This window comes from Notechis scutatus, chromosome 2 (assembly GCF_049901735.1).
Source record: "Notechis scutatus isolate UNSWTSFEM ecotype Mainland chromosome 2, rNotScu1.2, whole genome shotgun sequence".
Taxonomy (NCBI): Eukaryota; Metazoa; Chordata; class Lepidosauria; order Squamata; family Elapidae; genus Notechis; species Notechis scutatus.
Window position 1 is genome coordinate 218,887,203 of NC_142010.1, and position 15,230 is coordinate 218,902,432.

At 38.6% G+C, this 15,230-nt stretch overlaps 1 protein-coding gene across 2 annotated transcripts in view; it reads right to left on the reverse strand.

Annotated features, from left to right (window-relative positions):
* The window catches only part of CAMK4 (calcium/calmodulin dependent protein kinase IV), a 79,723-nt gene that overhangs the window by 17,623 nt on the left and 46,870 nt on the right, over window positions 1–15,230 (reverse strand). For both annotated transcript variants that reach the window (XM_026673143.2, XM_026673140.2), the window contains 2 exons: window positions 4,435–4,525; window positions 3,417–3,491 (listed from right to left, as the gene is read on the reverse strand). In XM_026673143.2, the coding sequence (XP_026528928.1) occupies window positions 3,417–3,491; window positions 4,435–4,525 (166 nt within the window). The remainder of the gene's footprint in view (window positions 1–3,416; window positions 3,492–4,434; window positions 4,526–15,230) is intronic.

Consider the following 15,230-nt stretch of genomic DNA (forward strand, 5'->3'; position numbering starts at 1 on the left):
CTAAGCAAGTACAAGGGGACCCCAATATCGTTTAGCCTTAATCCTGAAATAGCTCCCATCCGCCTTAAGCCTCATCGGGTGCCTTTTGCACTCAAACCAAAGATCGACGAGCAGCTTGATAAATTAATAGCCCAGGGTGTTTTAGAACCAACCGACCATGCCCGTTGGGAAACCCCAATAGTAACACCCATCAAACCGGATGGGTCGTTGAGAATTTGTGGGGATTATCGGGCCACCCTGAACCACGCACTTCAGCAGAGTGCTTACCCGGTGCCGGTGGTTCAACATCTTCTCCACTCCCTGGGTGGCGGGAAAATATTCGCAAAATTGGATTTAGCACAGGCATACCAACAGTTACCCGTAGATGCGGAAACTGCAGAAGCACAAACTATCGTTACGCACAGAGGCGCCTTTAAGTGCAATAGACTCCAATTCGGGAATTTTTCAAAGTCTGATGGAGAGACTTTTACAAGGCATAAAAGGAGTCGTGCCATATTTTGATGATGTGTTAATTGCCGCCCCGAATAGAGAAGTTTTAGAAAGGCGTCTCAGAATGGTTCTCCAAAAATTCAAAGACGCCAGCCTCAAGGTTAAGAAAAATAAATGTCAACTGTGTACTGAGAGGGTGGAGCTCCTTGGATACTTTCTCGATAGTCAAGGAATCCATCCCTCTGATAACAAGCTAAAAGCAATAAAAAACGCCCCAACACCTAAGAATAGAACAGACCTCCAAGCCTTTCTGGGGCTCATTAACTTTTACAACATCTTCTTGCCCCAGAAGGCGACCGTAGCTGAGCCCCTACACAGACTTCTCGACAAAAGAGCAACCTGGGTCTGGGGACATCGAGAGGAACGCGCTTTCCGACAAGTGAAAGACTTACTAACCTCCGACGCTGTATTAATGCAGTATAACGAGACTTTACCTTTGACTATTACATGCAACGCTTCACCGTTTGGAGTAGGAGCAGTTTTAAGTCATGTATTACCAAACGGAAATGAAGCACCTATTGCGTTTTTCTCACGTACATTATCAAGGGCCGAAAGGAACTATAGCCAACTCGACAAAGAGGCTCTTGCTGTTGTATCATCTGTAAAGCGTTTTCATGAATACGTGTATGGACGACCATTTACTATAATTACGGATCACAAGCCTTTGCTTGGTATTATAGCGGGAGACAAACCAACCCCCTTTATATTATCGCCAAGAATGACTCGCTGGTCAGAGTTTTTAGCTGCCTACAATTATCTACTGCAACATCGCCCGGGGAAAGCCATTCCCCACGCTGATGCTTTAAGCCGTTCCCCACTTCCGGAAGCCGTCGACGACCCAGCTCCAACCCTCACGACACTCCAAATTGAAACGCTACACTCGCCGCCGCTAACAGCGAGAGACATCGCCATCGAGACTAAACGGGATCCTGTCTTAGCACGAGTTCTCAGCTGGGTCGAACGAGGGTGGCCACTCGACCAACTCCACGACAATTTCGCGCCGTTCAAAAACCGGCAGACAGAACTTTTCTCTCAGAAGGGCTGCATTCTCTGGGGAGATAGAGTCGTCGTCCCAGAGAGGCTACAACAGACAGTTTTAGAAGTACTGCACGATGGACATCCGGGCATTGTGCGCATGAAGGCGCTCGCACGGAGCTACGCGTGGTGGCCGGGCATCGACAAACAGATCGAAGCCTGGGTAACCACGTGTCGGAAGTGCCAAGACGTCAGCAACGGCCCACCTAAAGCGACGCCAACCGAGTGGGAAACCCCTCGGGGTCCGTGGTCCCGCATCCACATTGATTTTGCGGGACCCACCAAAGGACACACTTTTCTACTTACAGTGGATGCCTATTCCAACTGGCTAGAAATACATAAAATGAAGACAACCACAACTGAGTCAGTCATTAACAAACTGAACAAATTGTTACGCAACGCATGGGTTACCAGACGTTTTAGTTTCTGATAACGGGCCCCAGTTCACTGCCCTGGCATTTGAACAGTACCTAGCAGACCAGGGCATCCGCCATGCGCTAACCTCGCCGGCACACCCTGCGGCCAACGGAAGAGCGGAGCGAATGGTCCAATTCGTCAAAAAAACACTACAAAAAATGGATTCTGGAGACATCGACGACAAGCTGAACCGAATCCTGCTTCTTCAACACATCACCCCACACAGCGTCACAAATAAAACACCTGCCGAACTGTTAATGGGACGGAAACTTCGCTCCCACCTCGACCGTCTACATCCTTCTTATTCACCAGAAAAACCCTTCGGGTCTAGCGGGAAGTGCCGCGAATTCAAGGTAGGCGACTTGGTGTTTGCTAAGAACTTCTCCGGCGACCCATTGTGGGTCCCTACAACCATTACCCAACCCACCGGCCCCAGATCCTACCGCCTACAGACTAACGACGGGAGACTTTGGAAACGCCATATAGATCAGCTTCGCTCCAGATTGTCACCCATTTCCCGCGACTCCCCTTATTCGCAAACTGAGGGGGGAGGGGATATCAAGGGGACCGAAAATGAAATAGATAATGATGTAATCAGGGAAACCCAGCAACCAACCCAAAGAAGCGCGCCAACTGAAGAAGAATCAGGAAGCGGGGTAGCTTGGCCGCGGGGAAATACCACGAGGGAGGCAAGCCCACGGAACCCGGAAGCAACCCTTGGGGACTGGGATAACAACAATGGCAGCCGCGCCGAGTCCTCCCGCACCAAAACGGAACCACCAGTACCAGAAAAACTTAGAAGCGTTCCACCGGAATCAGACTGCAGACAGAAACCGGTGGAACAGCGAAAATCAAACAGGCAGGTGAAACGACCTGCATATCTACGCGATTATATCACCACATCCCTCAAACGGAACCTAGGGGGGAGGGGTGTTATGAACTAACATAAACGTATTTTAATAAAGCTTGACAACCTTGATAGAAAAGCAGGCTCGTAATCCTGCACTTTTGATTGGTCCGTGGATAGCGAGCTGGGATTGGTCCTTACGGAGCAACCTGATTGGCTATTAGTGGAACATCTCTCATTGGGTACAATTTAAACGTTTTAACGTAAGTCATTGGTTAATGGGACAGCAGCCAGCCCTATAAAAGAGCTGCTGCTGCCCAGGGTTTTTGCTCTGTTCCTGGTCGTTAATAAAGAGTTGAAGTTCACTGTTCATTGCCTCGTCTCCGTTCCTTGCGCCCATGCCCAGAATATAACAATACTATTACTAACCATGTATGGTTATAGTTAGTATATGACTTGAGCAGATAAATTATATTTTGAATAAGTGAATACAATATAGCTGTACATATTTTAATGTGAACTGGGTTGTTTTTAGTGTGATAATTGCTAAATTTAGAAAACATAGAATGTTAAAACAACAGAATACAAATAAAAACAGATCTAAAATAAGATACGTTCCGAAACATACCGCAATATCCTGGAGTTCCACAGACTGTTTTCATGGTAACATGATCTGCAACTATCTTGGAAAGTCCAAAATCAGCTGTTATGCAGAAATCAGAAAATTATATTTCTTATGAAATAATTGTTGAATTAGACACAGCAAATCAATGTTCTAAATCAGGTAGGAAGCCTGTATAGATGGAAAATGTGACCTTCAGCTTAATGTGACAAAGTAATGAAAACAGGTTATATGATTGTTCTTTTTCTTCCTAATTGCATGTCTTTTAAACACACGTCATCATAATTGACTAATGTTCTATCTGTAAAACAGCATGCACTGAAATACAGGGGGAAAACTATTATTGTATTATTGTATAAATTTAGAGGAGATGAGAATAATTATTTTCAAATTTCAAAGAATTACGGCTGCATGCAGAAATCTGTGAATGAGACTGGCTCTGGAATGCTTCTGCATAATCGGGACAGAATGAAAACATGACAAAAAGAAATTAATCCTTTTCATTATGAAAGAATAGACCAAGCATTATAGAAAAACTTTCTTCTAAATGCCATAAACCTAAAACTGAAGGATGTTTTAAAGTTTTATTGATCTGTGGGCATAGGTGTTCTCTTGGAGAAGGTAAAATTGTGATCCAAACAAGGTCTTTTGTCAAGCTGCTTACATATATCATCTTCCGCTGCCTAATTAGGAACAAGCACTGGTTGATTTAGGATAACAGCAGTTTTGTCCTTCATCAGACATAGTTATTTTTAACTTGCTTCATTCTTTGGGAATTGTACAAGACTGCAATATGAACAAAGTGACTTTATTTCTAACTCATGTATTGCCTCTACTCTGTCACTCACTCCTTTTTATTCCAGAAATTTATTTTGTGCAATTTATCTGCCATAGCAATAGTTTCTAGCTTAATTTATTGTGCACCTTAAATATGGTTATGGTCTCTGCCAATTCTGAGGTCCCCCAGTACCCTTTAGTACCAACTTCCTCAGGATCCTATTAAAAGATACCAATTATCAATTACCTATTTTTAAAGGTGCATCTGGAGCTGGAGTTGCATACAATAAATTTTCTGGTTTCAAATCCCGGTGAACAATTCCATTGGCATGTAAATACTAGAAGGAATAAGTAAAGGTATGCAATGTTATTTCATACAATTAATACTTTTTCATAATACTGTGTATTATTATGTATATGGATTTGACTTCTAGAGAAGAGTGGAATATAAATCTAAGAAATAAAATAAATATTCAGACCACAATTTCATGCACTGAAAATAGAAAAATGTACAATTTGTAATGTCAAAAACAACTTGCACGTCATGTGGAAAATGAAAATAAAAGAGGAAGTCTAACAACCACTATTTACCACAGTGGTTTATAGTCCAATTGAATATCAAGATCAAACTGTAAATAAATACAGTTTGTGGCCTTCCCAAAGGGCCTGAGAAAACAGTGGATTAAACTGGTTACTGATTGATCCATTTTTTGTGTGGACAAGGCTGAATCTTTATTACATGAAACTTGGTTTATTCTGCTGCAAGTGACCCAGTCTCTCAGGGGAGGTGAATATCAAAAACAGTCTAAGTTACAGCCAAAAATTCAACAGTCCAGGGAATCTAATACATCAGCTTAAAAAATTTTCAGTGAAGAGATAAGCTGAGCAACTAGGATGTAACAGGACAATATGTAGAGTGAGAGCAGACATATAGCATTGTTTCACTTAAATGACAATTTTTCTGCTCAAGCCTCCAGCATTTCCACATCATGCCATCTGCCATTATTCAAGATTCAGAAACTGTCATCAGTTTCTGAATCTTCAGCTGCTTGTATTTTCAGGAGATCAAAAAAAAATTCAGCCTCTAAATTAGATGATTGCTACTGTATTGATAAAATTGTTTTCTCTTCCCCCCCCCAGGGAACTTTAGTTCAGGGGTGTCCAGTCTTGGCATCTTTAAGACTTACAAGTCCTAGAAATCCCCAACCAGCCATTCTGCTCTAGTTCTTCCCTCATAACAATTGAGTTAACAGACTTTTAGGAAACAGCTTCATTCAAGGCTTGCTTGTTTTCTTGTAGACATTTCATTACCCAAACTAGGTAATGTCATCAGAGCTAGTTTCGTTCTTTGATGAGGACTCTCCTAGAGTTCAGCCAACTGCCTCTGACAGAATTCAGTTAGATTCTGGAGGACTATGGATGAAAGATGTTTCCAAGCCTCCCCCACAGGGGAATAAAGTCTTTCCTATTCCTTCGGTGACTTCATGCAACTTTCTTTTCTCACCAAACTTTTTCATTCTTCACTTTCCTTCTTTCCACTAGTTCCTTGACTCTTTTTCTGCTTTTTGTCTTCTCCCCTTTCCCTCTTAACTTTTCCTTTTTCTCTCTGTACACTAAGTCACTTCTATTCCATCCTCCATCTTTTCTGTCTCTTTCCTCCTTTGTTTCTCTCTAGTTTGCTTCTTTGCTCTACCTCGATTTACATTGCCTCTGTTCCAGGAGTTGTCTCACTGTTCTCTTTCCTATTAGTGACAGCCAAGACCTGACAGGCTGACAGGAGTGTATTGCCCACCTTTGATATCATTTTTTCTCCAGTGCCAATGTGACTAGACATCTGTTTTGGATAGAAGTCTGAGTCAACCTAATATCCGGTGGTCCCACGCCATGTCTTTCTCTTATCTATGGCTATTGTATAATCTCTACTTTTTGCCACTAACACGCATCTGCATTTCTTCTTGGCAAACGAATTCCTTTCATGAATCATGCCTGAAATGCCTAGACATCTGTTTTGGGTTGGGGTGACCAAGAAGAGATCTGAAATTTCAGAATTTCTTTTTTTTTTTTTTTATTAAAACAAGTTTTATTAATTTTTAAAACACACAAATTATCATTATTCATTACATGTTTAAACCTTTTTCCTTGTAAATTTAACAAGTCAGATAAATTATGATTCTGTTTTAAACCATTTCCATATAATATACCAAAACCTCTTATTCAATTTCTCTTTACTTCTCTTTACTCTTATTCAATATCATTATTATTATTTCATCTGTTTCTTTCTGACTTAGTTACCATTATTCTCATTCTATATTTCTACAAGTTTTTACCAATTCTCCCCCAAAAAGACATATACACACAACACACAAAACATAAAAAAATATCTTTTGAAAGTAACTTGGACCAGGTGTCTCTCTCTTCATGGACTTCAATTATATTCATGCTCATCTTACATATCATTACTTATTTTATTTACCATTCTAAGCCTTCTATATTAACTTCTCCACATATTTCACACTTCTTAATTCTACCTTAATTAATCATCTTAGTTTAAATCATTATATTTGTATCTTTTGTCCATTTTTATCATCCCTTTGTCTCATCCCTTATGAAAAAAAAAGAAAATCAGTTTCTCCTGAAATCATTAATCAGAGTATGATGCCTTTCTATCTCCCCCTAAGTTAATCAAATTAATCTTTAAAATAATATCTAATACCCAATCAGATTTTGCTTGGTACATTCTATCTAACTAATACATCCAACACAATTAAGTGCATAATTAGAGAATAAATCCAAATATTAAAAAGAAATACTATAATAAAAATTTTATAATAACATCAATACCATAATTTTATTAAACTCTTTAATTAAAACAATATTCTAAACCTCTCCTATTATTAAGTTTTAAAACCAATCATTTTTAAACATTTTAACATTTTAATCTCTTATCAACTCTTAAACCATTGCAATACTACCATCTCATCTTATGTACCTTGCAAAATCTTTTTTTTTTTTTTAAATTATACTTTATCCATTATCCATAAAAATTCTTTTTTTCCATTTAATTTCAAAACGTTGTAGCTTTTCTCCACCTTTTCCTTTCTTTCTTTCCCAACAAACCTTTCTACCCCCTTCTTCTAGCCTCTGCCTTACCGGCTTCCCTTCTCTGTCGTATTTCTTTTCCCCTTTGTTTACAATCATCATATTGGTTTTGCACTTTATTTTTCCCTTTCTTAAATGTTTTTAGATCTTAAGTCCTTAAATCCTTTAGTTTTCTTCTTTTCTCTTCTTTTCTTTTCTTTCTCTCTTCCTTTTTTCTGGATCAAATTCTGAGATTCATTAAAGATGGCTCCTTCCTTTCTTTCTTGTTCCTCTGCTGTCTTCATCTGTTGTAATTTTTGTTGATAATTAGTAAGCGCCATTTCTAAGAAAAGAAAAGCTTCTTCCACACCATTTCTTAGTTCCTCAACAGAAAGAGCCATTATAAATCTTTTCTTTTCTTTTCTCCTTCTTTCTTCTTACAACAACCAGAATATTCAAAAGAAAATAAAAAAGATAAAACAGTCCCAAAGTTATCAATCAGTCCAAACCAAGGCAGAGTTCTCACTTTCTGAAATTTCAGAATTTCAAAGTAGAACAAGAAAGAAGTGGGATGGCGAAAATGAATTATGATTTCCTGAAAATAAGTAGGAATGTCGGTCCACCCACTTCAAGCACTACTTCTATTCATTTATCTTTTTTTTTTTTTTTGTTTCTTATGTCTATTTCAGTTCCTACTATTTTTTTCCCACACTGGTTTCTTTTCCTGCTGTTAAAAATATTCCTCCTTTGCCCTCATTCTAAACCACAGCATAAGACTGTTCTTGACTTTGCACTAATAGCAATAGCACTTAAAACTTATATACTGCTTCACAGGAAGGCCTGGAAGAACATTGTCCATGGGGTTGCGATGTGTTGGACATGACTTCACAACTAACAACAACTAAGCGGTTTAGAGTCAGCCTTCAACAACCTGAATCCTCATTTTACCCACCTCAGAAGGATAGAAGTCTGAGTCAACCTAATATCCGGTGGTCCCACGCCATGTCTTTCTCTTATCTATGGCTATTGTATAATCTCTACTTTTTGCCACTAACACGCATCTGCATTTCTTCTTGGCAAACGAATTCCTTTCATGAATCATGCCTGAAATGCCCAGAGGAAATTACTATCTGTCACTTCTTCAGCCCCACAGATACAAAGCTTTCCTTTTTCTTTTCCCTTCACAGGACACAATTTTAGATAATGCTTTCTGTGATTTATTCCACCTTTTCATTTAATGTTTCTTGGTACAACTTTATGGTTTCAGGCTCAGTTCTCAAGGATGAGAAATAACCATTTCTATTACTTGCTGCTGTTTCCTTGTGTTGTATCTTTTCAACAGCATAAAGCAGCACAACAGTACTTGCAATAAATAAATAATCTGATATTAAGAGGATATTGGAATCAACAAGTGAAATTTACACAATTTTTCAATAAAGTTACTCTACTAATATGGATGTAATTATCAGACCTACCCCTCTTTTAGCCACCCAGCATGGTTGAGAGTCAGGTGGCATATAAGGTTAATAAATTACTATTATTTTGTTAACAAGGTAAAGTTTAAAAAAATAACTTCATAAACCATCTTTTCCATTTTATAATGTAGCAAATGCATCAATCAAATGAAAGTGTTTTTAAAAAAGGATGAAGTGTAGTAAAACTGGATCAGTTTATTTTGCTACACTGAATATTTATAATCTACTCTTGCTCCCTATCAAAGCCTTATATTCTAAAAGAGTATTTATTGTCTTTATATCCAAATTTATCTCTAATAGGCTTACACAGGAGCATCTTTGAATTTTAAATCTGTAACCTCAGGTTTGTGAGACAGGTTAGGCTAATAAAATAACTGACCCACAGTCACCCATTAACTCCATTATAAAACAGAGACTTATAACTGAGTCATCCTACTGGCTCCCAATACTTTTACCATTGTCTCATTTTTAGCCTGGGTAGTCCTCAACTTACAACCACAATTGGGACTGCAACTTCCATTACTTAGTCATTAAGTGAGTTGCACCAATTTCATGGTCTTTTTTACTGCAGTTGTTAAGCAAATACAGCTTTCCCCATTGACTTTACTTGTTGGAAAGTGGCTGGGACAGTTGCAAGTGGTGATCATGTGACTCCAGGATACTGCAACTGTTGTAAATATATGCCAATTGCAAAGCACCTGATTTTGGATCACATGACCATGGGAATGCTGTGGCAGTCAAAAGTGCGAGGACTAGATGTAAATTATTTTTTTTAGTGCCATCATAATTTTGAATGATTGCTAAATGAATGATCATAAGTCAAGGACTACTTGTATAAACGAGCAATTGCCAATACCAAAGGACAAAACTATAAAAGTATCAAGGATGGCTCATAATTAATAGAAACATTGCTTTAATACTCTTGTAAATGCAAACAGTAAAGGAATCCTACTTTTCCAATAGTACAAATCTGTCTCTATTTAAATATTATTTTAGTTATTATACTGTAAAGTAGCATCCATTAACAAAAGCATGATTTTAAATCTACATAAAGGGCTGCATTAGGGAATCTTTAAACACATAATGAATTATAGTAAAAGCAGCCTAGAGGCAGACTCTAGTCTTTGGGGAACCAAATAGTTTAAGATAAAAATGATACTTTAATGCTAATGTCTTATTTTAATGGAGAAGAAAGTTAGTAAAATTCAGTAGCAAATTGAGTACTGCTAACTGTGAGAAATGATTCCATAGTAAATCATGTTAAGAGTTCACCACAGTATATAGAGAATATGCTATAATTGAAATCAGGCTGATTAAATGCACTATGGTTTTTGAATCTGAATTATTTATGATTTTGTTATTTCAAGAATAAATAAAATCAGTCTAATTACCTTGTACAGGTAGTCCTCCATTTGTGACCATTTGTTTAGCAATCATTTAAAGTTATACAACGTCATTGAAAATAGTGACTTACAAACAGTCCTCACACTTACAAATTACTGTACTGCAGCGTCCCTGCAGTCACATGATCAAAATGCAGGCACTTGGTCACCAGCATATATTTATAATGGTGCAGCAACCAAAGTCATATGATCACTGTTTGTTACTTTCCTGGATGGCTTCCAGCAAGCGAAGTCAATAGAAAAAACTGGATTAGCTCAATTACTGGGCAATTCACTTAACAATAATGGACATTTGCTTACTGATCGCAGCAAAAAAATAAAATTGTATGTGGTTCATTTAACGATCACCTCACTTAGCAGTGGAAGTTCTGGTCCCAATTGTATTTGTTTAGTAAATTGTATTTGTAAGACTACTTGTAATTTTAGACAGAGAGAACAGAGACATACATATATCTCACAGCAACAGAGAATTACTGCAATGTACTGTGCAGATTAGACTAGCAGCATATTGACTGCCAGTTTGAACAGAATGTTACCTATGACTGAAATTACAATAATTAAATCCCCATTACAAAGAACACAGTTGAGAAACATATGGCCCTACAAATGTCATTGAATAAAATAGCCCAGCAACTTTCATTACTGGCAATGCCAAATTAGGAGTTAAGGCTATTACTGGTTTCTGACATAGAATGTTAGAATCTTTGGTGCATTTGGAAAGTGGCAAACCCAATCAATAATCAAGAATAAAACTTATGTTGGAGCTATTCCATGGCAGGTTAAGGGGTTCCATGCATTTTAAATATTCATATAGGGTATTTGTCTTTAAAGTAGGCATATATTGTACAATTCAATGAATTACTTTCTATAAAATTGATTGAGCTAGGTTCCATTTCTACTGCCCCCTCTGATGGAAAATTTGATCTAATGGATTTTTCTATTGGTGTATACATAGAAGAGTCTTTTAGCAATTTTCCTCACTTCTTCAATCCCTATAATACTTCCCAGACAGACACTACAAAGGGCAGGGATTGTGTACCAGTTGTACCTATTCCTACACTGGGCAGCTTACTCTATCACTGCAATGGGCTATGCGTGTAGTTGGCCTTGAAAAGCATTTAGAAACTTCAACTGATGCAAAATGGAGCAGCATGAGTAGTTATGGAAGCCTTTCTTTTGGTACATGTGACACCTTTTCTCCATGGTTACCATTATCTTCCAATTCTGATTCTGGTAGTACATGTATTTTAGTACCTTCCATTTTGTTTGATGTACTTATGGACTTTTCCACGGGGCTATTATTTTGCATGCATTTATTTTAAATAAAGATAGTGTAGCCAGGAAAGTTAGATGGTGCTGCCAGGAACATTCCAATGTTACCTCACACAGAGAACCTCTTTGGCAGCCTTCCAGAAACCAGAAGTCATTCAACTGCTGGGATTCTGAGCAACGGAAGGTTCCCAGCTTAAGAAAAGTCATTCTATGTCAAGAATTGATTCCGTATTTTAGCTGTTTGTCTTCAGTATCAGGAGAAACATTAGCATGGAGGTGAAAGAAGTGTAAGCGTGCTTTTCCATGGTCTTCCTCCTCCCATGTTGTTTTGATCATTGATTGAGATTGATAAATATATACAGTAGGAGTTTGGAGTAGGAGTTTGGCGCTGACGACGGCTGCCTCTGTGAAATGCTCTCTAATGGTTTCTTTATTCCTTATTATTATCTGCAGTTCACTACCGATTTCATACTCACGAGACCATCTGCTAAGAATTAGGCAATGTTTCCTTAAGGAGCAGCTTTCTGATTCCCCACTCCCACCTGTCTTTGCAAACGCGGAGGAGATTCTAACCAATTCCCCAGTGCTATGGATTACAACAAAGAAAGCAAAGAAGCGACCACACCAGAAGAAGAGACGAGGTAAACAAGCAGGAATTTTAAACAGACTAAGGAATAGGGGGAAAAAACCTCCTCTCCCTTCAATCTTTCTGACTAATTTACGCTCACTGACTAACAAGATGGATGAAATTCATCTCTTAAGTAGCTGGAATTCTGATTTTAATAATTCAGCTGTTCTTTGTTTTACTGAAACCTGGCTTAATCCACAAATTCATGGGGACAACACCATATACATCCCAGGATTTCAGACATTTAGATCAGACAGAATTGAAGAGACATCAGGTAAAACAAAGGGTGGAGGATTATGTTTATATATCAACAACAGCTGGTCTCAGGATATAACTATAATATATAAGTTTTGTGATTAAAAGTTAGACTCTTTACACATCAACTGCAAGCCATTTTACTCTCCATGTGAGTTCTCCTCATTTCTCCTAATAGCTGTGTATGTTCCACAAGCCTATGTAAACAAGGTATTATGAACTATTGCTGATCAAATTATGGAGGCTGAAGCCAAACACCCAGGTTCCCTTCCCATCATTTTAGGAGATTTCAATCAAGCAAATTTAAGCAAAGAGCTCCCAAAATATTTCCAGCATGTAAATTGTCCCACCAGAGGCAAAAATACTTTAGACGACTGCTACACAACAGTAAAAGATGCTTATAGGTCTTTACCACAAGCAGCTGTGGGACACTCTGACCATTGCATGATTCACCTTGTACCTGCCTACAGACAAAGACTTAAAACCATTAAACCAACAATTAAATCAGTGAAGACTTGGTCGGATGAGGCAAAGCTGAAACTCCAGGCCTGCCTTGATTGCACTGATTGGAATGTTTTTGAAGATGCCTCTGCAGACCTAGATAAGCTCACAGATACTGTAACATCATATGTTAGCTTCTGCGAAGACTTATGTGTACCAGCAAGGAACCTGCAAATATATAGTAACAATAAACTTTGGTTCACAGCTAAACTTAAGTAGCTACATCGTTCCAAAGAGGAAGCCTACAGAAAAGGTGACAGAATGCTATACAACTAGGGCAGAAACATATTACCAAGAGAGATCAGAGCAGCAAAAAGAAGCTACTCTGAAAAGTTAAAGAATCAATTCTCAACAAATGAACCAGCAAACATATGGAAAACTCTTAAAAACATCACTGGCTTCAGCAAACCTCCTTCCCAGGCAGAAGAAAATCAACAACTAGCAGATGACCTGAATGTGTTTTACTGCAGGTTTGAAAAGAAACTACAGCCACCTATCTCCACAACCCACATTTCAAACACACCAACAACAGCCAAGCCTCTTACAACTGGCCCCAATCCATTGGGCTCACAACCTCTGGTGATCACAGAAAAAGAAGTGCAAGATCTATTACACAGACAGAAGCCAGGAAAAGCACCAAGGCCAGACAAGATAACTCCTTCTTGCTTAAAAGTCTGTGCTGACCAATTGGCCCCCATCTTCACCTGAATCTTAAATAGATCACTAGAGATGTACTATGTTCCTAACTGCTTCAAACGTTCTACCATCATCCCAGTGCCAAAGAAGCACCATCAAGGAACTGAATGACTACAGACCAGTTGCTCGGACATCTGTAGTTATGAAAATCTTTGAAAGGCTTGTGCTGTCCCATCTGAAAACCATCAGGGATCCGCTGTTAGATCCCATGCAGTTTGCATACCGAGCAAATAGATCGACAGATGATGCTGTTAACATGGCTCTGCATTACATCCTACAACACCTTCAATCTCCAAATACCTAAACAAGGGTCCTCTTTGTAGACTTCAGTTCAGCATTCAATACCATCATTCCAGACACTCTTCTAAGTAAATTAAACCAACTAGCAATACCTGAACACACTTGTAAGTGGATCATAAGCTTCCTAACAGACAGGGGACTTCCGGTTTGTCGGCTTCGCTAGCGGCAGGGATTCACGATACTGCGCGATCCCTGCGGCGCTAGCCGTTTTGGTGCCTCCGATCCGGATGGGTTTGGAGGCTAAGGCTGCCCTGCAGGGGCGGCTGAAGATAGGGGGGATCCGGAGAGGGGTTTGGGGGTGTTGCAGACCCCCTCCCCGGCCGGCAAAACCCCCTTTTCTCAAGACGGTGCAGCGGCGGTCCGTAATGGCCGCCACAAAGAAGCCGGCAGCTGGGTAAGAATGTGCAGGAGGAAGAGGAGAAAGTTTTTTAAAGTGAAAGTTTTTCTTGGCTGACCCAGGACTTTAAGACACATTTAACATCCTGAAAATTATGGCTTTCTGAATGATACTTTCCAGAAGAGAATTATAAGCGGCAATTTTGAGGTGCTGAAAAGGAAAGTTTACTCTCCTTCCCTATGGAATTATTTTTATAGAAGGTAAAAACTTGCTTTCTGTGATAAGTGGGAAGGGAGAGGACAATATATATATATATATATATATATATATATATATATATATATATATATATATATATATATATATATATATATATATATATATATATATAAAGATCTTGTTGGAGGAGATGCCTTAAGGATTTGAAGACTGAAATTTATTGCAATAAGGCTTTAAAATACAGATTTGGTTTTTCTTTTTTTGATTGATATTACCCCAGGAAGAGAAAGTGAGAACTTTGTTTTGGCTTGGACTGATTGATGACTTTGGGATTTTGGGACTGTTCTAACTTTTAAAACATCTTGGTTGTTTTAAGAAGAAAGAGGAAAAAAAGAAAAGAAAAGATTTATAATGGCTTTTTCTGTTGAGGAACTGAGAAAAGAATATGAACAAACAAAAAAAGATGGCAAGGACGCTGTGAAAGAAGCTTTTCTCTTTTTAGAAATGGCGCTTGCTATCTATCAACAAACACAACAACAGATGGAGACAGAAGAAGAAGAAGAAGAAGAAGAAGAAGAAGAAGAAGAAGAAGAAGAAGAAGAAGAAGAAGAAGAAGAAGAAGAAGAAGAAGAAGAAGAAGAAGAAGAAGAAGAAGAAGAAGCCATCTTTAATGAATCTCAAAATTTAATTAAGAAAGAAAGGAGAAAGAGAGGAAGGAAAATGAAGGACTTAAGACTTAAAAAAACACCCAAGAAAGAGAAAAATAAGATGCAAAATCAATATAATGTTAGAAAACAAAAGAAAAAAGGAACACAACAGAGAAGGGAAGCTAACAAGGCAGAGGCTAGGAGAAGGGGGGGTAGAAAGGCCTGGTGGGAG